At 46.4% G+C, this 26,915-nt stretch overlaps 1 protein-coding gene across 2 annotated transcripts in view; it reads right to left on the bottom strand.

The window, feature by feature from the left end:
* The window catches only part of pstpip1a (proline-serine-threonine phosphatase interacting protein 1a), an 85,356-nt gene that overhangs the window by 23,594 nt on the left and 34,847 nt on the right, over positions 1-26,915 (bottom strand). For both annotated transcript variants that reach the window (XM_078429887.1, XM_078429888.1), the window contains exons 4-8: positions 16,897-16,931; positions 15,225-15,331; positions 12,301-12,363; positions 10,528-10,626; positions 7,241-7,286 (exon numbers count right to left, since the gene is read on the bottom strand). In XM_078429887.1, the coding sequence (XP_078286013.1) occupies positions 7,241-7,286; positions 10,528-10,626; positions 12,301-12,363; positions 15,225-15,331; positions 16,897-16,931 (350 nt within the window). The remainder of the gene's footprint in view (positions 1-7,240; positions 7,287-10,527; positions 10,627-12,300; positions 12,364-15,224; positions 15,332-16,896; positions 16,932-26,915) is intronic.

Raw genomic sequence — 26,915 nt, 5'->3', positions numbered from 1 at the left:
GTACTTCGGGTTGGGACCTTAAAAAAGGCTTTTAAGCCCGTCTCTAATGGCGGGCTTAGACTGTCTAAGGTGCTCTGAAGAAGAGTCCCAACCCGATAAGCCACCTGCCCATTCCCTCAACAGATGATGCCTGACCCATTGAGTTACTCCCAGCAACTTGTGTTTTGCTCAAGAGTCCAGCATCTGCAGTTCCTTGTTTCTGTGCTGTCAAGGCTCAATTTGTAAAGAATAGGGTGAATGCACAGAGTCATTTACTCAGAGAAGGAGAATCAAGAACCAGGGGACCTAGGTCTAAGGTGAGAAGTGAAAGATTTAATAGGAACCCGAGTGGCAGCTTTTTGCACTCCGAGGGTGGTGGGTATATGGAATGAGCTGCCAGAGGAGGTAACTGATGCAGGTACAATAACAACATGTAAAAGACATTTGGACATGAACATGGATAGGAAGGTTTAAGAGGGATAAGGGCCAAATGTGGGAAAGTGGGACTAGTTTAGATTGAGCATCTTAGATTTAGATTTAGAGATACAGCGCGGAAACAGGCCCTTCGGCCCACCGGGTCCGCGCCCGCGCCGCCCAGCGATCCCCGCACATTAACACTATCCTACACACCCTAGGGACAATTTTTTTGTTTACATTTGCCCAGCCAAGTAACCTACATACCTGTACGTCTTTGGAGTGTGGGAGGAAACCGAAGATCTCGGAGAAAACCCACGCAGGTCACGGGGAGAACGTACAAACTCCGTACAGACAGTGCCCATAGTCAGGATCGAACCTGAGTCTCCGGCGCTGCATTCGCTGTAAGGCAGCAACTCTACCGCTGCGCCACCGTGCTGCCCATAATTGTCTTGGATGGCATGGACAAGTTGGGCCGAAGGGCCTGTTTCCATGCTGTATGACTATGACTCTAAGGGTACTCAGGTTGGGTATTAGGCAGCTAGTATCAGTGGAATGTGAACACTGGGGATGAGGAGCAAAACACACACAAATTATTAATGTAAGATTTACATGTCAAATCTTGGCACAGCTCAAAAAGGCGCAGAAATCCAAACTGTTCGATATTCATTACCAATTTACTTGATGCTGTGGCAAGTGAGTCCAGCCACTACCTCACAGTGCCACTGACTCAGGGGCATTTTTATGTTCTCCCTTTTAAGGCGGCACGGTAGCGCAGCGGCAGAGTTGCTGACACACAGCGCCAGAGACCCGGGTTCGATCCTGACTCTGGGTGCTGTCTGTACGGAGTTTGTATGGTCTCCCCCGTGACTGCGTGGGTTTTCCCAGTGTGCTCCGGTTTCCTCACACATTCCATAGATGCACAGGTTTGTAAGTTAATTGGCTTCGGTAAAAAAGTGTAAATTGGCCCTTGTGTGTCGGACAGTGCTCGTGTACGGGGATAACAGGCCAGAAGGTGGGCCGATGGGCCTGTTTCCGAGCTATATTTCTAACCTAAACTAAAATATGTGGGTTTCCCCCTTGGAGCTCCAGTTTTCTCTCACATCCCAGTGAATTTGGTCGGTTAATTGGCCTCTGTGAATTGCTCCAAGGGTGTGGGGAAGTGGTGTAGATTGGGAAAAATGAAATAAAGTGGGGATTGGTGTAAATGTGTGCTTGATGGTCAGTGGGCCTCGATGGGCTAAAGGGCCTGTCTTTGGGCTCTCTCTCTCTCGCCAGGACTCGGCCCTTGCCGAAATCATAGAGAGGGGGAATTAAACATCTCATAGAGTGATACAGTGTGCAAACAGGCCCTTCGGCCCAACTCGCCCACACCAGCCAACAATGTCTCAGCTACACCAGTCCCACTTGCCTGCGCTTGGTCCATAACCCTCCAAACCTGTCCTATCCATGTACCTGTCCGAATGTTTCTTAAACGATGGGATAGTCCCAACATCAACTACCTCCTCTGGCAGCTTTATTTATTCACAAAATGCTGGAGTAACTCAGCAGGTCAGGCAGCATCTCAGGAGAGAAGGAATGGGTGACGTTTCGGGTCGAGACCGTTCTTCTTCCTCTGGCAGCTTGTTGCATACACCCACCACCCTTTGTGTGAAAAAGTTACCCCTCGGATTCCTATTAAACCTTTTCCCCTTCACCTTGAACCTATGTCCTCTGGTCCTCGATTTCCCCTACTCTGGGTAAAAGACTCTGTGCATCTACCCGATCTATTCCTCTCATGATTTTGTCGAGCTGCGATTTTGTGTAGCCGGAAGCTGCAGCCAGCACAGCTTCACATGCATTTCCTGCCAGATGCCTGCAGTCAGAGATTAGCTCATTCCTACAATGAGTCATCTGCTCAAATTCTCCCCACGTTCTGACGTGCAGTGCCCGAACTTCCCTGCAACGCTGCTCAGGAAGAATGCCCAGGTTCCCCCGTTCACTAACACGTAAGGAGACTGCGTGAAATGAGGACATTTTCTTTGACGAAATAAATTTGGTAAATTGTGCAATTGTTCTGCAAAAGCATGTAATACAATACGCTGGAGTGAGTTGGCACATTTGGTGGCCAGTTCACCAACCAAACCCTCGTCTTGTTCCCACTGTGCTAGTGAGAGTTTGATGGGAGCGGGGAGATTAGGTTACTGAGATCATTGGTCGTTAGGTCACAAGGAATAGGAGTAGAATTAGGCCATTCGACCCATCACATCTACTCCGCCATTCAAACATGGCTGATCTATCTCTCCCTCCTAACCCCACTCTCCTGCCTCCTCCCCACAGCCCCTGACACCTTCAGCCACAGTTTGAATCTGAGAGGGGAAACTGCATTGGATTTTGAGTCCAACACCTTAACCAGGTGGCCGTGACCCCACTGGCATGGAACTAGCCACAAAGACACGCTTTACCAGCAGTCTGGGCCACAATGAGCATAAGGTCATAAGGAATAGAAGCAGAATTAGGCCATTTGGCCCATCTACTCCGCCATTCAATCATGGCTGGTCTATCTCTCCCTCCTAACCCCATTCTCCTGCCTTCTCCCCATAACCTCTGACACCCGTACTGATCAAGAATATATCTATCTCTGCCTCATGAATACCCACTGATGAGACCAGTGCAGGGGGTTGCGTTGCAGAGGCTGGCGTCTGTATCTTGCCCGGACTTGGCACAACTCAATCCCTACGTCCCCTAAACACACAGAAATGGCAGAACATAAACATGGAACTTAGAGTAAAGACACAAGGAATTGCAGATGCTGGTTTACCAAGGAAAAACCCCATAAATGCTGCAGTAACTCAGCATCTCCAGAGGACACGGATAGGAAACGTTTCAGGTCGGGACCCTTCTTCAGAATCACATTTTGGATCAGGATCCTTCTCAGTCTAAACAAGAGTCCCGACCGAAAAGTTATCAATCAAGGTGCAGATGCTGGTTTAAACCGAAGATAGACACAAAATGTTGAAGTAACTCAGCGGGACAGGCAGCCTCTCCGAAGAGAAGGAATGTGTGACGTTTCAGGTCTGAAGAAGGGTCTCGACCCGAAACACCAGCCATTTCTTCTCTCCAGAGATGCTGCCTGTCCCAGTTCTTTGTGTCCTTTTGTGTAAACCGGCATCTGCAGTTCCTCGTTTCTACACAAGAACAGGTCTTCAGCCCACAATGTCTGACGATGATCACGACGCTAAGTTAAACTAATCTCCTCTGCCTGCATGTGATCCTTAGCCCTCCATTGCCTGCATAAGCATGTGCCGATCTGAAAGTCTCCTAAACGTGTAGAAATCTTGGTCACCTTGGCTTGACATTGCATTGCTACATCTACCATGGAGCACAAGAGAATTTTTCTCGAGCAACAGAAGGCGATGTTTCTAAAGAGCAAGAGAGATGGTAGTGTCACTGACAGGAAATGTGTGGTTTGTTTCAGCTTGTTACACTAACATCGCATCACTAACTGCTGACTGCGTCAGTGAACTGTTGCTCACATTGCCACACCCCAACCACTCTTGGTTAATCACTGTGTTGTGAATGGAAAAATGAATTTCAAAATCTGCACGGAGTTTGTACGTTCTCCCCGTGACCTGCGTGGGTTTTCTCAGAGAACTTCGGCTTCCTCCCACACTCCAAAGAGGTACAGGTTTGTAGGTTAATTGGCTTGCTATAATGTACTTTTTTTTTTAATGTCATTTTTTTTCCAGTACAACCAGCTTTTACAAAATAATTGCATTTGTAAGTTATTTAGCAGGTGTACAAAATAGCACCCTCAGAACAACAATACAATACAACAAAACATAGAACAAAAGTACAGCAAAAATAAAGAAGAAAAAAAGAAGAATGAAAGACAGCAACAAAAAAACACACAAAAAAAATTATATATATATATATTGATACAAATGTTTACAGGTCAATGTAAATATTGTCCTTGTGCAGCACAGAAACATAGAAACATAGAAAATAGGTGCAGGAGTAGGCCATTCGGCCCTTCGAGCCTGCACCGCCATTCAATATGATCATGGCTGATCATCCAGCTCAGTAGCCTGTACCTGCCTTCTCTCCATACACCCTGATCCCTTTAGCCACAAGGGCCACATCTAACTCCCTCTTAAATATAGCCAATGAACTGGCCTCAACTACTTTCTGTGGCAGAGAATTCCACAGACTCACAACTCTCTGTGTGAAGAAATGTTTTCTCATCTCGGTCCTAAAAGACTTCCCCCTTATCCTTAAGCTGTGACCCCTGGTTCTGGACTCCCCCAACATCGGGAACAATCTTCCCGCATCTAGCCTCTCCAACCCCTTAAGAATTTTATATGTTTCTATAAGATCCCCCCTCAGTCTTCTAAATTCCAGCGAGTACAAGCCCAATCTATCCAGTCTTTCCTCATATGAAAGTCCCGCCATCCCAGGGATCAATCTGGTGAACCTTCTCTGTACTCCCTCTAAGGCAAGAACGTCTTTCCTCAGGTTAGGAGACCAAAACTGCACACAATACTCCAGGTGTGGTCTCACCAAGGCCCTGTGCAACTGCAGCAGAACCTCCCTGCTCCACAGATCGCTGGTCTGTGTGGAATCGTTGAGCCAAGGGGCCTGTTTCCTTGCTGTATCTCTAAACTAAACGAAAAGATTCATCCCAAATTTGGAGGACAGCTCAAGAAGTAAGCCCGTCAGTCCTCTGTAAAATTGTTCCTTTCCTGTGCTCTTCCCTCATCCTTTGTCTCCAACTATGTATCCTGTCCCTCCAAAACCTACCATTGAAACCTATCTCCCCCACCTTTGTTGCAACACTGCCTCACATCTCTAAACTTCCCTGGGTTTGGAGCTAAACTTCAGATGTAGTAAGAAACTATTCAGCTTGTGGCAACTCCTCTGCAGAACCAAGGTCACCTGAACCTCCAGTTGAGCTGCAGTTTGTAGCGAGGGTCTTAGTGGGATACATCATGGAAATAGTCCCTGTGGCCCACCGACTCCATCAAACACCCATTTAAACTAATCATATACTAATCTAATCCAACTTTATTCTCTCGATGCGTAGGAAGGAACTGCAGATGCTGGTTTAAAAAGATGGAAGTGACTCCGCGAGTCAGGCAGCATCTCTGGAGAGAGGGAATAGGTGACGTTTCGGGTCTCTCCAGAGATGCTGTCTGACCCATTGAGTTACTCCAGCTTTTTGTGTCTTTATTCTCTCGAGATTGTTCTCAACTTCCCCGGTCCTTCCATAAGCTAAGACACAATCCCGATTCTCCAACTGTGGACTTTGGACCGTCTCGAGAGCTGTTACACCACAATGCTGAGAACTATATTCTCCACTCTGGTACCTTTCTTTGCTCTACCTTTTGTACTCGAGTTTGGCTCAATTGTGTTCATGTACAGTATGATCAGATTTGACTGGATAGCATGCAGAGAAAAAGCTTTTCACTGCACCTCGGTGACATGTGACAATAATAATGTGTAGGGAAAAAAAACGCAGATGCTGGTTTAAATCGAAGGTAGACACAAAATGCTGGAGTAACTCAACGGGTCAGGCAGCATCTCGGGAGAGAAGAAATGGGTGACATTTCAAGTCAGAGCTGAAGAAGGGTCTCGACCTGAAACGTTACCCATTCCTTCTCTCCCGAGATGCTGCCTGACCCGCTGAGTTACTCCAGCACTTTGTGTCTACCTTCGTGATAAGCTTAAACTATAATGTGTGTCCTTGGTATTTTACCCAGCTGATGTTTAAATTACGCTGTATGAAATATTAGCCAGCCGCTTGCTTAATCAACAAAAGATCATTTCCATTTCAAAAATAACTCACTCTGTGCAGAAAGACGGCGAGATGTATGATAAAAAACTGATTAAATGCAAGACTTTCTGTTGTAAATGGTTCATTACTAAAGATATCACACCAAGTTTTTCTGTCTTGTCAATTCTTCAAGAGAGGCTACACGTTAACTACAAAAGCACTGGTCACCACTCAGGCTTCTGTGATTTTTATGTATCTTTCTCATTGGGGATTTAGTTCAGAATTTTGTTTTCTTGCTAAGGCTTATCTCTATTCTTGCATTTCAACTCGGCATGGTGTAAGAACATTAGGGCAACAATGCTACGAAGATTGGACTTTCATTGGAGATCTTAAGGATGTGCAGGGACACATTTTTCTACACACCTCCCTGTAATGGAAACAAAAGCTGTAAAGTGCTTTGCCACCACAGTGTTTTTGCTGGACATTATTCAGATTTTCTGGACAGTGAAAACCATAAAACAGCAGATGTTGGAAATCTGAAATAAAGACATGAAATGCCAGACACACACCCAGCATGTCAGGCAGCCTCTGTGGGGATAGAAAAGGAGTTATCGTTTCAGATCCGAGACCCTTCATCGGAACTGGGAGCAGTGAGATAAGAGACGTATTTCTATATTGCACGAATGGCATGCAAGGATGGATACCAACACTGGGAAACTGGTTAGGATTAGCAAACTTTGCCAACTTATTCGTCGTGGCGATCCCTCGAGGTGGAGGATGATGATCTACGCTCCGATATCAGAACGAAGACGCCTGTGCGTGTGTTTGTTTAACGTGTACTTGATGATGCTGGAGTATATCAGCGTTACTTGCTACCATTTAGTTGATAGCCGTTGTATGAAAAACAGCTCTATCACGTTGGAAACAGCGAATTAGCGTGTTTGCAGCAAAGCATTCAATTCTATACGTGTTGGAATAAATTTTCAGAGCATGAAGCCCAAACCAAGGATTGGGCAGGCGGCCAAATCCTAATTGTTGCGACCCCTTTTACAAAGACCAAGGGAACGGATGGTGTAGAGAGCTGATGGTACATACCTGCATCTCCCACTGCCTCGTGAGACTGCCTGGCTTTGTTCTGACACTGTGGAGCAGACGGAAACATCACCATCGTGGACACTGATTTTTCATTAAATGCAAGATCAGGGTTGAATACAGAAGATCATCGACTTCACTCTCCCAGTTATTAAGCAAATTATTGAACTTTAGGTGACAAAGCAGCCAACTTTCTGCCTACCCTTGCCCCACCATTCACAGTGGCACCACGCAAGGTGCTGGAGGATCTCAGTGGGTCAGGCAGCATCGAAGGAGAGAATGGACAGATGGCATTTCAAGTCGGGGCTCTACTTCAGACACAACCCAAAATGTCGCCTGTCCATTTCCCTCCACAGATGCTGCTTGACCCGTTGAGGTACTCCAGCACTTTGTGCTTTGCTCCAGATTCCAGTCTCTTGTGCCTCCATTCACACTGGCACAGTTCCCTTTACTGTAATCATGTTGCAATCAGAAAGCAAATGCTGGCAACAGCCATTCTGTCTCATTGCCCTGGTTCGGCAACTTGAGTGCCCAGAAGCGAAGAAGATTGCAAAAAGTTGTGAACACAGTCCAGTCCATCACCGGCTCTGACCTCCCCACCATCAAAGGGATTTACCGGAATCACTGCCTCAAAAAGGCAGCCAGCACCATCAGAATCCCACACCACCCTGGCCATACATTCATTTCACCCCTGCCATCAGGAAGAAGGTACAGGAGCCTGAAAACAGTAACGTCCAGGTTCAGGAACAGCTTCTTCCCAACAGCTATGTGGCTATGAAACACTACAACCTCAAATAAGCTCTGAACTACATAGATTATCATTGTTATTATTGCACGATTATTGTTTGGGGTTTTTTTGTGTGTGTGTGTAGGAAAAAAACTGCAGGTGCTGGTTAAAATCGAAGGTGGACACAAAATGCTGGAGTAACTCAGCGGGTCAGGCAGCATCTCTGGAGAGATGGAATGGGTGGCGTTTTGGGTCGAGACCCTTCTTCAGACTCTGTGTCTGTACTTGTGAGTAAGTGTAGAAAATACCCACATACTGAACTTTTTTTCGCTCTCGTTTATCATATTGTTTACAGTCTACTATGTTTACATATCCTGTTGTGCTGCTGCAAGTAAGAGTTTCATTGGAACAAGCTGCCAGAGGAGGTAGTTGAGACTGGGACTATCCCAATGTTTATGAAAGAGTTAGACAGGTACATGGATAGGACAAGTTTGGATGGAAATGGGTAGGGGGGGACTAGTGTAGCTGGGACATTTTGGCCGGTGTGGGCAAGTTGTGCCAAAGGGCCTGTTTCCACACTGTATCACTCACTGACTCTGTGATTCTATATGATTTTTTTGTTTTTGTTTAGAGATACAGCGCAGAAACAGGCCCTTCTGCCCACCGGGTCCGTGCCGCCCAGCGATCCCCGCACATTAACACTATCCTACACCCACTAGGGACAATTTTTACATTTGCCCAGCCAATTAACCTACATACCTGTACGTCTTTGGAGTGTGGGAGGAAACCGAAGATCTCGGAGAAAACCCACGCAGGTCACGGGGAGAACGTACAAACTCCTTACAGTGCAGCACCCGTAGTCAGGATCGAACCTGAGTCTCCGGCGCTGCATTCGCTGTAAGGCAGCAACTCTACCGCTGCGCCACCGTGCCACCCTTATGGTGCCGAAAATTGCTCACTCTGCGTGGAGCTCCAGCTTTGACACCTTCATCTGGTTGTGTGGGCTGCATTTGATAGTGCAGAGGGATCGCAGGTTAAAAATATCACCATGTTGAGACGGTGCTGGAAGGCTCATTGGTACAAATGAACAGTGGGAAGGAAGAGTGGCGGGGGCCAGAGTCTGTTTAATATAAATAAAGACTTTGACAGCCCTGTGAGCACCACTATATTTGTGCGTCAGCATCAGAAACACTGGTGCCACAAACCATCCAGAGATTTCATCTTGTATTAAAAACACTCGAGGATACAAAATGCTGGAGTAACTGAACGGGACAGAGAAGGAATGGGTGACATTTCCGGCCGAGACCTTTCCTCAGCGTGCTTGACAAGAGGTGGGGAGACATATCAGAGAGAAGAGAGGGGTAGAGGATGGATTGCGGATAAAGGTGCAATGGAAATCTCCCCCACAAGGAAATTGCCCCCGCATCTTCTCATTTAAATGTTCCATTGCGTGACATTGCTCTGAATTTAGGGCCATGGACACGCTGTGCTATCAACTCCTCAAGACGTCTATTTTAGATGTATTTCAGTTGATTTTAACCCAGTGCGGTAACACATAGAGATCAAAGCTGTGAATTGCTGGCCCGACTAGTGGTGAGAAAGCCAATATATATGCCGGATGCCCTATTTCTACTCCCTAGCGTTTGAGGCTCATTGAGGAGGCGCTGTGAACTGTTTGTGTGCTACTGTACGTTTCTTTTTTTTCCCCATTGGAACCTAATCAGACGTACAGCACTTTGGTCAATGTGGGTTGTTTTTAAATGTGCTATACAAATAAAATTGACTTGACTTGACTTGACTTGACCTTGGGCCAGAGTGCTTCAAGACTTGAGAAATGAGCTGTTCTATTCCTGGGTCTGCTGCTGAAGGCTGCTAAAGTGTGTGTGTGTCTATGTCAATAGACAATAGACAATAGACAATAGGTGCAGGAGTAGGCCATTCAGCCCTTCGAGCCAGCACCGCCATTCAATGCGATCATGGCTGATCACTCTCAATCAGTACCCCGTTCCTGCCTTCTCCCCATACCCCCTCACTCCGCTATCCTTAAGAGCTCTATCCAGCTCTCTCTTGAAAGCATCCAACGAACTGGCCTCCACTGCCTTCTGAGGCAGAGAATTCCACACCTTCACCACTCTCTGACTGAAAATGTTCTTCCTCATCTCCGTTCTAAATGGCCTACCCCTTATTCTTAAACTGTGGCAATTCAGAGCAATCTTTGGCAGATCAAAGAACCCTTTAAGAGTCAATAATACAGGAAATGTTGGAAACGCTCTGCAGATCAGGCAGCATCTGCTCATATAATTAAGTTCCCATTATGACATAGGGCGCAGAACAGCATCAGCTACTTCTGCCCACAATGTCAATGCCAAACATGATGCCAAGTTCAACTAATCTCATCTCAACAGGCACGGCGGTAGAGTGAACCCAAGTCAATGTAGTTTGGAGATTGTGGTGTTTAATAGCCTGATGGTTGTAGTCAAGCAGCTGTTCCTGAACCTGGATGTTACAGTTTTCATGATCCTGCACCTTCAGAGTAAGGACGTCAGTGTGCAGCGTTTCGTACCTTGTCAACTTGCTTTGGGTTTCCTGTGGCGTTTGCACGATCCGAGCTTTGCTCAGCCTCGTCTGCCTCTCTGCACTTCTGCTCGTAGTATTTCTTTGACTGGAAAATGACAAAACGAATCAGGAAATGAAGCCCCAGAATGTCTGCTGTACGTGCAACGCAGGGGTTGCCTTGCTCTTCATGGTTTGATGTTCAATAGTAATACCGGAGTTTAACTTTCCCAAAAGGCTCAGCCTCGAGCAGGAGCCTTTTGACTAGAAGAAGACTAGAAGACACTAGAGATACATTGGCTGAGGTACAGGCTTGTACAGCCTCACCACATTACTGAAGGTGAACGGACCCTTGCTCTAAATCCCAATAACACTAGTTGTATGTTGTCCCACTTTCTCCTGCACTCCTTACACACGGGGCAATTTAGAGGCCAAACCCATATGTCTTTAGGATGTAGGAGAAAAACCAGAGGACCTGGAGAAAACCCACGTGGTCACAAGGAAAACATCCAAACTCCACACACACTCACACACTCTCACACACACACACACACACAACGCCCAAGGTCAGGATCAAACTGGCCCTTTAGTGCTGTGTTCAGCAGCTCTACCCACTGCGCCAAAGGGAAAAAGAGGAAAATAAAGGGTCCATTTCTTTTATTGTCTTGTCTTACAGGAGACAGAGTAGACTTGGAGCTCAGAAGACTGATGGGCGAGTGTATAAAACCATGAGGGGAAGAGATGGGGTTTATTCTCCTAAAGGTTGGGAAATCAAGATTGATTTGAGGTGAGAGGGGAAAGATCTAATAGGAACCCGAGGGACAACATTTTCACTCAGTAGGTGGTGGGTAAATGGAAGGAGCTACCAGAGAAAGTAGTTCAGGCTGATGGAGAAGTTTAACAGACAAATGTACATGTGTATGAATAGCAAAGGTTTTGAGGGACATGGTCCAAACACGGGAAAATGGGACTAGCTTAGATGGACATCTTGGCTGGCATGGATGTGTTGGACCAAAGGGCCTTTATGACTCTAGATAGTGATTGACCTCATCATGTTCTTTGCAAAAGGTTCCCAATCAAACCTCCACTCTTCCCCACAGCCCCTTTTGTAGAAAAATGTTTGAACATTTATAAAATAACTTTAGGTTAGTTTAAAGATACAGCACGGAAACAGGCCCTTCGGCCCATCGGGTCCGTGCCGACCAGCGATCCCCGCACAACAACACTATCCTACACCCACTAGGGCCAATTTTATTTTTAACATTTACCAAGCCAATTAACCTACAAACCTGTACGTCTTTGGAGTGTGGGAGGAAACCGATGATCTCGGAGAAAACCCCAGCAGGTCAACGTACAAACTCCGTACAGACAGCACCCATAGTCGGGATTGAACCCGGGTCTCTGGCGCTGCATTCACTGTAAGGCAGCAACTCTACCGCTGTGCCACCGTGACCTCCATGAAATGTTGCAATTATTATTACTAAAGCTTTGGGTCTGCACTATCATGGTTGCCTGGTATTACTGTTATTAATTTATTGTATTGTTGACTGTTGTGTATTTATCTGCGTGTTAATGCTCCAATGGTCCTATTAATCCGCAGCAAGAATTTAATCGTTCTATTGCCTGTACATATGACAATTAAACATTCACAGCTACACCATGATGTTCGTTCAATTGGTTTTGCCCTAGTTGAAAGTTATAGGTGTCACTGAACTGCAGGTTGAGTTACGGAAACTCACGGACAGATTGCGTTTTTACCAATAGTCTTGAAATTCTAGCTTACCTCTATAGTCTTCTTGTACAATGTTACTTTGTTCTTCTGTATACGTTCCATGCAACTTTCAAACTGTTGGAAAAGATGTGCATCTATTAAAAAATGCGCCAATTTACCAATAGACCACGCAAATAGAATTAATTGATGAAATGCAGATCAAGTGATTATTTTAATATAGTACAGCTCTGGAATGTTTGCAGTGAACTTCTGTCGTGTGTCTTTTAGACCTGCAGCTCCGTTGAGGTGAGCCAGGCCAACGTGTCATCGTCCAGGTCAATCAGACCTGGTTCACCCTTCGTTGGCCGGTATTTGGGGCAACTGGTGACGGTGTGCTCCACTGTCTGTGTTGGGTCCCCACACTTGCAGAAGGCACTGTTGGGGAAGACAAAGACAGCCTCTTCGTGGCCTCCCCCACGAGTAGCTTCCAGGCTCATAAGCCCTTAAAGCGAAACTAATGTCTTTGCCACGTCTGCAGACTGCAAAACGCCATGCATCCCCAGGCCAGGCGGCACCGTCAAATGCCGGCAGCTGTCGAGGTTTAGCGCTGCTGCAGATCAACGTTGAAGGCCCTACCACCACCAAGCTCAACATCAGTAGTGAACAGTAGTGAACATTTTTCCACGCTAAACTGACCTCCTCTACCTGTGCATGATCCATATCTCACTATCCCCTGTGCTTCCCCTTTTCCTGCATCTAGCTTGTCCAGTCCTTTTATAATTTTATACATTTCCTTAAGATCCCCTTTTAGAACGATGAGAGGAGATCTTATAGAAACGTATAAAATTATAATTTTTAAAAAAAATAAGCAACAACTTTTAATTATTGGGAAAACATCCTGTTCAAATTTAATTCTGAGATTGTAAGAATGGGACATTTGTTGTGAACTACCATACCTGTACTTATTTTTCGGACATTTGCTGTCTGTAGATTTTCTTTTCCCAATCTTTGCACTGTGTGACTTTTGAAATCAGTGTGAGGTAATATCATTATCAGTTCAAGATGTTGGATGGACTGGCACCAAATACACATTAAACCAGATACGCGAGTACCTCTGCAGGACAGGCTGCATCAGTCTGAAGAATAGTCCCGACCCAAAATGTCACCTACACATGTTCTCCTGGGATAGGCACAAAATGCTGGAGTAACTCAGTGGGACAGGCAGCACCTCTGGAGAGAAGGAATGGGTGACGTTTCGTGTCGAGACCCTTCTTCAGTTCTCCTGGGATGTTGCCTGACCCGCTGAATTACTCCAGCACTTTATGTATGTTTGTTCTTGGTGAACCGGCATCTACAGTTCCTTGTTTCTACAAGTTGTGTTTACAAGTTTCTCAAGTTATTTTACAGATGTCACTTCCCTGTAGGAACAGAAACACACAGTACAGCCCAGCCTATTTCCCTGCCGCTGTGACCAGCAGAAATCTAAACGTATACCAGAGAAGATTTGAAGTTAGTTTTGTCTGTTGGAATGAGCAAAGGCTCTCGACATTGCAGCGTAGAACCACCTGCAAATGTGAAACAGATCCCACCCTGCACAAACGTGATCCAGCCCGTGGTCATTTAAACAACAGCGTCTCAAAATCTCTAAGTCACCGTCCATAAGTTTAAGGTGAAGGGGAAAAGATTTAAAGTGAAGGGTAGTGTAAGAAAATAGCTGCAGATGCTGGTACAAATCAAAGGTATTTATTCACAAAATGCTGGAGTAACTCAGCAGGTCAGGCAGCATCTCAGGAGAGAAGGAATGGGCGTCGTTTCGGGTCGAGACCCTTCTTCAGACTGATGTCAGGGGGGCGGGACAAAGGAAGGATATAGGTGGAGACAGGAAGACAGTGGGAAATCTGGGAAGGGGGAGGGGAAGAGAGGGACAGAGGAACTATCTAAAGTTGGAGAAGTCAATGTTCATACCACTGGGCTGCAAGCTGCCCAGGCGAAATATGAGGTGCTGTTCCTCCAATTTCCGGTGGGCCTCACTATGGCACTGGAGGAGTCCCATGACAGAAAGGTCAGACTGGGAATGGGAGGGGGAGTTGAAGTGCTCAGCCACCGGGAGTTCAAGTTGGTTAAGGAGGACTGAGCGAAGGTGTTGGGCGAAGCAATCGCTGAGCCTGCATTTGATTTTGCCGATGTACAGACGTTGACATCTAGAGCAGCGGATGCAATAGATGAGGTTGGAGGAGGTGCAGGTGAACCTCTGTCTCACCTGGAAAGACTGTTTGGGTCCTTGGATGGAGTTGAGGGGGGAGGTAAAGGGACAGGTGTTGCATCTCGTGCGGTTGCAGGGGAAAGTGCCCGGGGATGGGGTGGTTTGGGTAGGAAGGGACGAGTGGTCCAGGGAGTTACGGAGGGAACGGTCTCTGCGGAACGCAGAAAGGGGAGGGGATGGGAAGATATGGCCAGTGGTGGGGTCCCGTTGTAGGTGACGGACACGTTGGCGGATGATTTGTTGGATCCGCTGGCTGGTGGGGTGGAAGGTGAGAACGAGGGGGATTCTGTCCTTGTTGCGAGCGGGGGGAGGGGGAGCAAGAGCAGAGCTGCGGGATGTAGAAGAGACCCTAGTGAGAGCCTCATCTATAATGGAAGAGGGGAAGCCCCGTTTACAGAATCTCTTGCCCAAAGTAGGGGAATTGAGGACCAGAGGACATAGGTTCACAGTGAAGGCGAAAAGATTTAATAGGAGTCTGAGGGGTAACCTCATTCCACAAAGGGTGGTGGATGTATGGAACGAGCTGCCAGAGGAGGTAGTTGAGGCAGGGACTATCCCAACGTTTAAGAAACAGTTAGACAGGGTACATGGACAGGACAGGTTTGGATGGATATGGGCCAAACGCAGGCAGGTGGGACTAGTGTAGCTGGGACATGTTGGCTGGCATGGGCAAGTTGGGCCGAAGGGCCTGTTTCCGCACTGTATCACTCTGTGACTCTGACATCATTTTTACCTTCTTCCGTGTTTCCTTCTGCCTCTCTCGGAAATCCTCCAGACGCCTTGCCTCCTCTTTCAGCTCGGCACCCAGCTGTTGGTGTAGGTTTCCGATATTTTCCAGCTCTGAAAATAACCAAAAGGTGCGGCAAGAATCATTAAACCCACGCTCGTATTCTTCACCCATAGTGACACTGTTTACCCCCCATCAAAATACTTAGGGGCGCAGCGGTAGAACTACTGCCTCACAGCGCCAGAGACCTGGGTTCGATCTTGACTACGGGTGCTGCCTGTACGGAGTTTGTACGTTCCCCCCAGGACCTGTGCGGGTTTTCTTCGAGATCTTCGGTTTCCTCCCGCACTTCAAAGACGTACAGATTTGTAGGTAATGTCAAATTGTCCCTAGTGTGTGTTGGGTCGGCGTGGACTGGTAGGGCCGGACAGGCCTGTTTCCATGCTGTAGTTGTTATATGTTATATATGTTATATGGGTAGTGTTAGTGTGCGGGGATCGCTAGTTGGTGTGTGGACTCGGTGGGCCGAAGGGCCTGTTTCTGCGCTGTGTCTCTAAACTACACTAACTACAGCCATTGAGTCATGTAGTGCGGAAACAGACCCATTGGTTCACCAGAATCCAAGCATCAACCACCCATTTACACTAGTTCTAATTTAATCCCGTTATTCTTTCCACTTATTCATCAACTGTCCCCAGATTCTACCAACCACACGTATGCACTAGGGCAAACTTAGTGGTTAATTAACCTCCCAACCCGCACATCCTTATGGCGTGGGTGGACACCGAAGTACCCGAGGGGTTACCCACGATGACACTGGGAGAACTTGCAAACTCCAACAGAAAGTGCCCACTGTTTCCCTGTGACGTCACGAGGTTCCTCCAGGCCCTCAGGTTTCCTCCCACATCCCAAAGACATGTCGGCTGTAGATTAACTGGCCTCTCTGTACGTTGCCTCTTAGTGTGTAGACACATGGTAGAAAGGGGAGAGACACAAAAAGCTGGAGTAACTCAGCGGGTCAGGCAGCATCTCTGGAGAAAAGGAATGGGTGACGTTTCGGGTCAATAGACAATAGACAATAGACAATAGGTACAGGAGGAGGCCATTCGGCCCTTTGAGCCAGCACCGCCATTCAATGTGATCATGGCTGATCATTCTCAATCAGTACCCCGTTCCTGCCTTCTCCCCATACCCCCTGACTCCGCTATCCTTAAGAGCTCTATCTAGCTCTCTTGAATGCATTCAGAGAATTGGCCTCCACTGCCTTCTGAGGCAGAGAATTCCACAGATTCACAACTCTCTGACTGAAAAAGTTTTTCCTCATCTCAGTTCTAAGTGGCCTACCCCTTATTCTTAAACTGTGGCCCCTTGTTCTGGACTTCCCCAACATTGGGGTCGAGACCCTTCTTCAGACTGAGAGTCGGGGGAATGGAATTGATGAGAATGTGGGCAGAATAAAATAGGATTTGAGTAGATGGGTGATTGATAGCAGACATTTGGTGGCCAAAGGACTTGCTTCCAAGCTGAATGACTCTAGAGCAAAAAACAGTTCTGAAGTAGAGGGTTGTGTTGCATGCACAAATTCAAGTTCATTTTTTAATTTAGAATTTGCTTTTGAAAAGACATTAACATTGGGAAAATTCCTTAAACGTACCAATGTCAAAATGTTGCTACTTACGTTGCTTTAGGCTGCCGAAGGCTAGTCGCAGGGTGCTGAAATAGAGGAAAGAGCAGACTTCATTAGTATGCAGTTAGCGAGGAAGTTCTTTATTTCTCTGCTTAATAACACAACCATTTATATTACAGTCACACTCCCTCACTTTGCAATGGGTGGAGCATGAGGTGAAACATCATTGCACATCATTTGCTCGATAAAGTTCATAGTTTAGTTTAGTTTTTCATTGTCACGTGTAGCGAGACACAGTGAAAAGCATTTTGTGGCGTTCGATCCAGTCAGCGAAAAGAGTAAACATGATTACAATCAAGCCATCCACTGTGGACAGAATAAATAGGAAGGAACTGCAGATGCTGGTTTAAACTGAAGATAGACACAAAAAGATGGAGATGCAGGATAAAGGGTATAACATTCAGTGCAAGATAAACATAGAAACATAGAAAATAGATGCAGGAGTAGGCCATTCGGCCCTTCGAGCCTGCATCGCCATTCAATATGATCATGGCTGATCATCCAACTCAGTATCCTGTACCTGCCGTCACTCCATACCCCCTGATCCCTTTAGCCACAAGGGCCACATCTAACTCCCTCTTAAATATAGCCAATGAACTGGCCTCAACTACCTTCTGTGGCAGAGAATTCCACAGATTCACCACTCTGTGTGAAAAAAAACTTTCTCATCTCGGTCCTAAAAGACTTCCCCCTTATCCTTAAACTGTGACCCCTTGTTCTGGACTTCCCCAACATCGGGAACAATCTTCCTGCATCAAGCCTGTCTAACCCCTTAAGAATTTTGTAAGTTTCTATAAGATCCCCCCTCAATCTACTAAATTCCAGCGAAGTCCAATAAAGTCCAATTAAAGATAGTCCGAAGGTCTCCCATGAAGTCGATGGGAGGTCAGGACCGCACTCTAGCTAGTCAGAGGACGGTTTGGTTGCCAGATTACAGCTGGGAAGAAACTAACCCTGAATCTGAAGCTGAAGGCATGTGTTTTCAAACGTCCGTACCTCTTGCCTGATGGAACAGGGAAGAAGAGGGATGAGACCGGTCCTTGATTGTGCTGGTGGCCTTGCTGAGGCAACGTGACGTGTAGATGGAATTCTGTAATCATGGCGGCAAGTTTTGAGTTTGCACTTCTCCGCCAAATTCCAGTAACAAAGTTCGCAAAGAACTGCAGATCAGTCTGAAGAAGGGTCTCGACCCGAAACATCACCCATTCCTTCTCCCCAGAGATGCTGCCTGACCGACTGAGTTACTCCAGCATTTTGTGTCTACCTTCGATTTAAACCAGCATCTGCAGATCTTTCCTATGAACTGAGTTATCATTCCATTGTTGGACAATCTCCTTCAGTAATGGAGGTGGAAATGGTCAATATCCATCTGCCCCACTTGATATGGAATCTTCAATGGACGATCATTACTGTTGTAATGAAGGGAGCGGTCTAAAGGGTGTGAATTCCTCTCACATTATTCTCCACTGACTGAAAGTTTCTAATTTAGATACAGTGCAAAGTGTTTATACAGCCGCTGTTCAAAAGTACCAATATTATTGAATGAACGAAAGCTGGAGTAACTCAGCGGATCAGGCAGCATCTCTGGAGAACATAGATAGGTGTCATTTCTGGTCGTCCCGACTCAAAACATCGCCCATCCACTTTTGTTTTAGTTTTAGAGATACAGCATGGAAACAGGTCTTTCGGCCCACCGAGTCCACGCCAACCACTGTACGGAGTTTGCACGTTCTCCCCGTGACCTGCGTGGGTTTTCTCCGAGATCTTCGGTTTCCTCCCACACTCCAAAGACGTGCAGGTTTGTAGGTTAATTGGCTTGGTAAATGTAAAATGTAAAAATTGTCCCTGGTGGGTGTCGGATAGTGTTAATGTGCGGGGATCGCCGGTCGTCGCGGACCCGGTGGGCCGAAGGGCCTGTTTCCACGCTGTATCTCTAAATTAAACTCAACTAAACCATCGATCACCCCTTACACTAGTTCTATGTTACTCCACTTACACTCGAGGGGCAATTTCAAGAAGCCCATTAAACCTACAAATCTGCACGTCTCTGGAATGTGGGAGGAAGCCAGAGCACCCGGAGGAAACCACAGGGAGAACATGAAAACTCCGCACAGACAGCACCTGAAATCAGGATTGAACGGGGGTCAACAGCTCTACCGCTGTGCCACCGCGCCACCCTCCAGGGATGCTGCCTAACCCGCTGAGTTAGTCAAGTATATCAAAGGACTGGACAAACTAGATGCAGAAAAAACTTTCCCAATGTTGGGGGAGTCCAGAACCAGGGGCCACACAGTCTAACAAAAAAAGGGGAGACCATTTAAAACTAAGGCGAGAAATAAGTTTTTCACCCAGAGAGTTGTGAATTTGTGGAATTCTCTGCCGCAGAGGGCAGTGGAGGCCAATTCACTGGATGGATTTAAAAGAGAGTTGAATAGAGCTCTAGGGGCTAGCGGAATCAAGGGATATGGGGAGAAGGCAGGCACGGGTTACTGATTGTGGATGATCAGCCATGATCACAATGAATGGCGGTGCTGGCTCGAAGGGCCAAATGGCCTCCTCCTGCACCTATTTTCTATGTTTCTATCAAACACTGGAGTGCCACAATTTGCCACTTTCAATTCTGCTCAATAAAGGCTGAAGCATTAGCACATGCTGTTAATTGCATCCTAACCTTGGTTGCAAATGTTAATTATACATTCTGCTCAATGCCAGGAATGGATCACTGGTTTCCATTTATCATTTCTTTTGTAAAATACGTAAGCTATGTCATTTTGAAACTGCAAGCGCACAGTTAGATTGTGCACTGGTTCCTCATTTCTGATGTTTATGGTTTTCCTGTTGTCACTTGTTCAGTGGCTTCCAAAATTGCTCTGGGGGCAAGGGTGAAGAACACCTCCAGATGAGATGCTGGGATCTATTACAAAACCAAGGGAGACCTTTGCCCTAAACACCAAAAGATTATCTGAAGAAGGGTCTCAATCCAAAACATCACCTATTCCTTTTCACCAGAGATGCTGCCTGACCCAGCTTACTCCAGCTTTTATGGGGAGAAGGCAGGCACGGGTTACTGATTGTGGATGATCAGCCATGATCACAATGAATGGCTTTTCGGTTATCAACTACTGGGTTGACCGGGTGAGAAAGGTCCTGGATTATGTCGGCTGCTTTCCCGAGGCAGCGCAAAGTGTAGATGGAGTTCCCAATGTTGGGCGAGTCCAGAACCAGGGGCCACAGTCTTAGAATAAAGGGGAGGCCATTTAGAACTGAGGTGAGAAGGAACCTTTTCACCCAGAGAGTTGTGAATTTGTGGAATTCTCTGCCACAGAGGGCTGTGGAATTTAAGAGAGAGTTAGATAGAGCTCTAGGGGCTAGTGGAATCAAGGGGTATGGGGAGAAGGCAGGCACGGGTTACTGATTGTGGATGATCAGCCATGATCATAATGAATGCCAGTGCTGGCTCGAAGGGCAGAATGGCCTCCTCCTGCACCTATTTTCTATGTTTCTATGTTTCTATGAGTCAACAGGGAAGGTGGGTTTGCGTGATGGACTGGGCTGCATCCTTCTAAATTCCAGTGTATACAACCCTTCTTCCGACGCTTCTGAATTTTGAAGAAGGGTCTCGACCCGAAACGTCACCCATTTCTTCTCTCCAGAGTTGCTGCCTGTCCCACTGAGTTACTCCAGCATTTTGTGTCTATCTTTGGTAAATATACGCCCAGAGGTCAACATACATAATCTCAACCATCTTCACTTCATCACCATTGTCATGAAGATGAGATCACATGAGAATGAGCCACCTTCTTATCCATCTGCAGTCCTGATGAAGGTACTCCCAGAGTGCTGTTAGGTAGGGAGTTCCAGGAACGTTTCTCTGGAACGCCGGAGGCCGAGGGGAGACGTGAGAGAAGTACACTGATCAGCCAAAACATTATGACCACTGACAGGCGAAGGGAATAACATTGATTATCTCGTTACAATGGCACCTGTCAAGGGGTGGGATATATCAGGCAGCAAGTGAACAGTCAGTTCTTGAAGTTGATGTGTTGGATGTAGGAGAAATGGGCAGGAGTAAAGACCTGAGCGATGTTTAAGACTGATCTCACCATCGCTGCTCTCACCACAGACCAGGTGCAGTATTTGCTCTCGCTGGCAGTCTGTTTGTCCTTTGACCTTTTTGTTTGTGTGTTGGTGGGGGGGGTGTTTTGTTTTGGTTGTGTATGTGGGGGGGGGGGGGGGGTGGTGAGGGTGGGTGGGTATGTGGGGGGGGGGTGTGGGTGGGGGAAATCTTTCTTTTTTTTTTAGGTCTCTTCCGCGGGGCCTTCCATCGCCGGCGCGGCTCGGCCGCGGGACTGAACAGCGCCCGGTGCGGCTCGGCCGCGGGACTGAACATCGCCCGGTGCGGCGCGGCCGCGGGGCCTTCCACCATTCTGCTTTAGTTAAACATTTTGTTCAAGATGGCCGCGCCGTTGTGTTTGGCTGCCTGCCACTGTATGTTTCTTTTTTTTTTCCTAATCAGATGTGCAGCCCTTTGGTCAACGTGGGTTGTTTTTAAATGTGCTATACAAATAAAATTGACTTGACTTGACTTGACCATTGATGCAGAATGGAGTACGTACTCCACCCCACCTCCTGAAGTGACAACTAGTTCCTTCCCATGGGAGAGGTTCACTTTTTGCACTACCTGTTGCACTTGCGTGTAACTAGATTGTCCTCCCGCTTTGATATGATTTGCCTGAACAGCATGCAAAATAACTTATTTTAAATTGCCTCTCAGTACATCTAACAATAATATACCAACACCAATTTACATAAACCACAACTAGTTGGAAATAGTTAGGTATCGAAATTCAGTTTTAGTAACAGCAACATTTCCATTGAACGCATCAAAGGGAGTTTGAAGATGTGTTGGTAATTATTTTCGATGTAAATAAGTTTTTTAAGTGCAGTGTTTTTCCATTAATCCAAATTTGCTCTGCATAGTTCTTACAATGTAAATAATTTCAAGTATTTCGAAAACTGATACCAATATAATTTTTCTGGAGACACAAGGTACTGTAGATGCTGGAATTTGAACAAAACAATACATTTATTTCCTTGTGCTCACTGACTTGGTCTTGGATAGAGCTGTTGTCAAACAATAATTCTCTTGTCCTGGGAGGGACATTTTGTTTGGCCCATTATGATTGGAAAAAGGAACTGTTCTGGTTTTCTGATGAAGGTTTGTAAAAAAAAATGTCCAGCAACACGCCTGTTTTTTGTCCAATTGCGGTTCTACCCTATTCCTGTAACTCTTTAGATTTTAAATACAAACAACAAACAACAACAGACAACAAATAGGGTCGGCACGATGGCGCAGCGGTAGAGTTGCTGCCTTACAGCACTTGCAGCGCCAGAGACCCGGGTTCGATCCCGACTATGGGTGCTGTCTGTACGGAGTTTGTACGTTCTCCCCATGACCTGCGTGGATTTCCTCCGAGATCTTCGGTTTCGTCCCACACTCCAAAGACGTACAGGTTTGTAGGTTAATTGGCTTGGTATAAGTGTAAATAGTCCGTAGTGTGTGTGGGGTGGCGTTAATGTGCGAGGATCGCTGGTCGGCGCGGACTCGGTGGGCCAAAGGGCCTGTTTCCTCGCTGTATCTCTAAAACTAAACTGCAGATGTTGGAATCTTAAGCAAAACCCAAAATGCTGGAAGAACTCGATGGGTCAGGCAGCATCTATGGAGGGATTGGACAGGTCAGAACATCAATCAGGTCAGAACGTCAATCTGAAGGGACCAGACCCAGAACGTTATCTGTCCATTTCCTCCACAGATGCTGCTGATTTCCTCCAGCACAGTAATCTTTTATTGTTGCATAATCTGGAACACCAGCCAAAGAAATAAATCTGCAGTCTCTTGTGCCTCGAGTTAAGGACTCGAGAGCGTGAGCTACAGGGGGAAGTTGTGCAGCTGGCATTTTATTTCTTGGAACGCAGATGGCCAAGTGGTGATCTTATAGAGGCGTATTAAATCAAGAGGGGAATAAAGAGGGCAAATGCACAGTCTTTCACTCAGGGTAGGGGAATCAACAACAAGAGGTCATATGTTTAAGGTGAGAGGGGCAAAATTTAATACGAACCTGATGTGTGGCCTTTTCAGTCAAAGGGTGATGGGTGTATGGAATGAACTGCCAACAGTTGGGGCAGTAACATAACAGCATTTAAAAGACTCTTGGACAGGTACAAATATGGGAAAGGTTTAGAGGGATGTGGGCCAAATACTTGAAACTGGCTTAGATGGGGCATCTTTTTCAGTCAGAGAGTTGTAAATCTGTGGAATTCTCTGCCTCAGAAGGCAGTGGAGGCCAATTCTCTGAATGCATTCAAGAGAGAGCTAGATAGAGCTCTTAAGGTTAGCGGAGTCAGGGGGTATGGGGAGAAGGCAGGAACGGGGTACTGATTGAGAATGATCAGCCATGATCACATTGAATGGCGGTGCTGGCACGAAGGGCCGAGTGGCCTCCTCCTGCACCTATTGTCTATCGTGGTCACCATGGACAAGTTGGGCCAAAGGGCCTATTTCCATGCGGTATAACTTACTTGTTTTATTGTCCCAAGGAAGTGGAGAAGGGGTTTTCTACATTTCTTTTCTGAAACCCACCAAACCATCTTTATTTTTGTGGTGATTTCTCTGGAGATCGGTGCACTCAGTTCATCAACTGTACTCTTACACTAAGTAAAGCCGTGTTGAACCTACAACATAGCAGAAACATGCAGTGTCAGCCTAATATCCAGGCATATAATGTGTGGGAAAGAACTGCAGATGCTGCTTTAAATCGAAGGTAGACACAAAATGCTGGAGTAACTCAGCGGGACAGGCAGCATCTATGGAGAGAAGGAATGGGTGGCGTTTCGGGTCGAGACCTTCGAGTCTGAAGAAGGATCTCGACCCGAAACGCCACCCATTCCTTCTCTCCAGAGATGCTGCCTCTCCCGCTGAGTTACTTTTGTGTCTATCCAGGCACATGAACCTGATATGAGTCACACAGCATGGAAACAGGTCCTTCAGCCCTACCCGTCCATAACAAGCAGGATGCCCCTTGCTAAACTAGTCCCATTTTCCCACATTTGGCCCATATCTCTCTAAACTTTTCTTATTCATGTATCTGTCCAAAAGTCTTTTAAATGCTGTACCAGCCTCAACTACTAGAAGGGTCTCGACCCAAAACGTCACCCATTCCTTCTCTCCAGAGATGCTGCCTGTCCTGCTGAGTTACTCCCGCATTTTGTGTCTACCTTCAAATACTTCCTCTGCAGCTCGTTCTATATATCCACCATCCTCTGTGTGGAAAAAGATCCCCCTCGGGCTCTTGCTAAATCTTTCCCTTAATCTCACCTTATTCCTACACCCACTCGTTCTCGATTCCTCTCCCTAGGAACAATAGTGTAATCACCCCATCTGTTCTCTTCATGGCTTTATACCCCCCTATATGCTCACCCCTCAACCTCCTACACTCCAATGAATGAAGCAGGGTACAGAGAACATTTATGAGGATGGTCCCAGGACTCGAGGGTCTGAGCTACAGGGAGAGGTTGAGCAGGCTGGGACTCTATTCCTTGGAGTGCAGGAGGATGAGGGGTGATCTTATAGAGGTGTATAAAATCGTGAGAGGAATAGATCGGTTGGATGTACAGAGTCTCTTGCCCCTTAGGAGGTGAATCGAGGACCAGAGAATATAGGTTCAAGGTGAAGGGGAAAAGATTTAATAGGAATCTGAGGGGTAACTTTTTCGCACAAAGGGTGGTGGGTGTATGGAACGAGCTGCCAGAGGAGGTAGTTGAGGGGGGGTTCTATTGCAACGTTTAAAAAACAGTTTGATAGGTACATGGATAGGACGGGTTTGGAGGGATCAGAGCCAAACGCAGGCAGATGGGTCTAGTGTAATGGCGGTGTAGTGTAGCTGGGACATGTTGGCCAGCATGGGCAAGTTGGGCCGAAGGGCCTGTTTCCACGCTGTATCACTCTATCTATGACTCTAGATGCTAAACTGCCCAACCTCCCACTTCAGCTCAGGCCCCCGAGTCTAGTCAACATCCGTGTTATTCTGCCACGGATCGGCAAAAAGGGAGATTTGAAGTTATCATATATATCATCATATATATACAGCCGGAAACAGGCCTTTTCGGCCCACCAAGTCCGTGCCGCCCAGCGATCCCCGTACATTAACACTATCCTACACCCACTAGGGACAATTTTTTTACATTTTTACCCAGCCAATTAACCTACATACCTGTACGTCTTTGTCTAGAACAGATTAAGAATGGACTTGAGGTGCCAAGAGTGTGCCGAAACAACTTTGATGGTAACAAGGTGCACTTTTTCATCAGTCCCATCATTTCCTATCTTGCTGCACAAGCTGTTTTAACAGTTGGCTTTATAGCCCCTCAGGCAGGAAATGAACACATGCTGTGCTAAGAAGTGTTCTGCTGCAAATGAGTCAATTCTTTTTTTAAGCAGTGCTAATTAACACATTAAACATAACCTATATTTGCTGAAGAGGAAAGATTGGAACAGAAATGCTCCAGAGATTTGAGTATTCGACCATGCACTTTAAGAAAAGTCGAAGATTATTTTCATCAGAAAACCAGAACAGTTCCTTTTTCCAATCATAATGGAACAAACAGAATGTCCCTCCCAGGGCAAGAGAATTACTGTTTGACAACAGCTCTATCCAAGACCTCAAGGCATCTCAGACCATAATCAAGGATGAGTCTCACCCCGGCCACTCCCTCTTCTCCCCTCTCCCATCAGGCAAGAGGTACTGAAGTGGGAAAACGCACACCTCCAGATTTAGGAATAGTTTCTTCCCAGCAGCTATCAGGCAACTGAACCATCCTCTCACCAACCAGAGAGCAGTCTGAGCTACATTCTACCTCATTGAAGACCCTCAGACTATCGTTCATCAGACTTTACCTTGTACTAAACCTATTCACTTAATCCTGTATCTGTATAGTGTTGACAGCTAGATTTTAATCATGTATGGTCTTTCTGCTGACTGGATCGGCACATGTGTCAGGACATGTGCCAATAAACGAAACCAAGCTAATACACTCTTGATTTCCTATGGAACCTTTTAACCTACAAAATCTAATTGTTATTCAAATCTAATCGATGATGAGGAAGTGTGGGAGGGAACCGGAGCACCCGGAGGAAACCCACGTGATCATAAGGGGAACGTGCAAACTCCACACAGACAGCACCCGAGGCCAGGATCGAACCTGTAGACGGAGGAACATCACAGGACCATTGAAAAATAAAGATGTTGGAGTGGCAACCAGCTAAAATTCACTTCATTTTAAAAACTGCAAACACTTCATCATCATAGATTAGATTTTAATAACAATTAGACGTTGTACGTTAAAAAGCACCATAGGAAATCAAGAGTGGAATCAACTGTGTGGAGTTTGCACGTTCCCTTATGATCACGTGGGTTTCCTCCGGGTGCTCCGGTTCCCTCCCACACTTCCTCATCATAGATTAGATTTTAATAACAATTATATTTTGTAGGTTAAAAAGCTCCAAAGTCAAGTCAAGTCAAGTCAATTTTATTTGTATAGCACATTTAAAAACAACCCACGTTGACCAAAGTGCTGTACGTCAGTTCAGGTACTAAGAAACGAACACACAATGGCACACAAACATATCAGCACATACATAAACAGTTCTCAGCGCCCCCTCAGAGGGCCTCAAACGCTGGGGAGTAGAAATAGGCTTTGAGCCTGGACTTAAAGGAGTCGCTGGAGGGGGCAGTTCTGATGGGGAGAGGGATGCTGTTCCACAGTCTAGGAGCTGCAACCGCAAAAGCGCGGTTACCCCTGAGCTTAAGCCTAGGCCGCGGGATAGTCAGTAGCCCCAAGTCGGCCGACCTGAGGGACCTGGAGAGAGAGTGGTGGGTTAGAAGATTTTTGAAATCAAGAGTGTATTAGCTTAGATTAGTTTATTGCCACATGTCCTGAGGTACAGATTATAC

The sequence above is a fragment of the Rhinoraja longicauda genome, chromosome 38 (assembly GCF_053455715.1).
Source record: "Rhinoraja longicauda isolate Sanriku21f chromosome 38, sRhiLon1.1, whole genome shotgun sequence".
In the NCBI taxonomy this organism is placed as follows: Eukaryota; Metazoa; Chordata; class Chondrichthyes; order Rajiformes; family Arhynchobatidae; genus Rhinoraja; species Rhinoraja longicauda.
The sequence above is the reverse complement of the archived record's forward strand: the minus strand, read 5'-3'. Positions and strand labels throughout refer to the sequence as shown.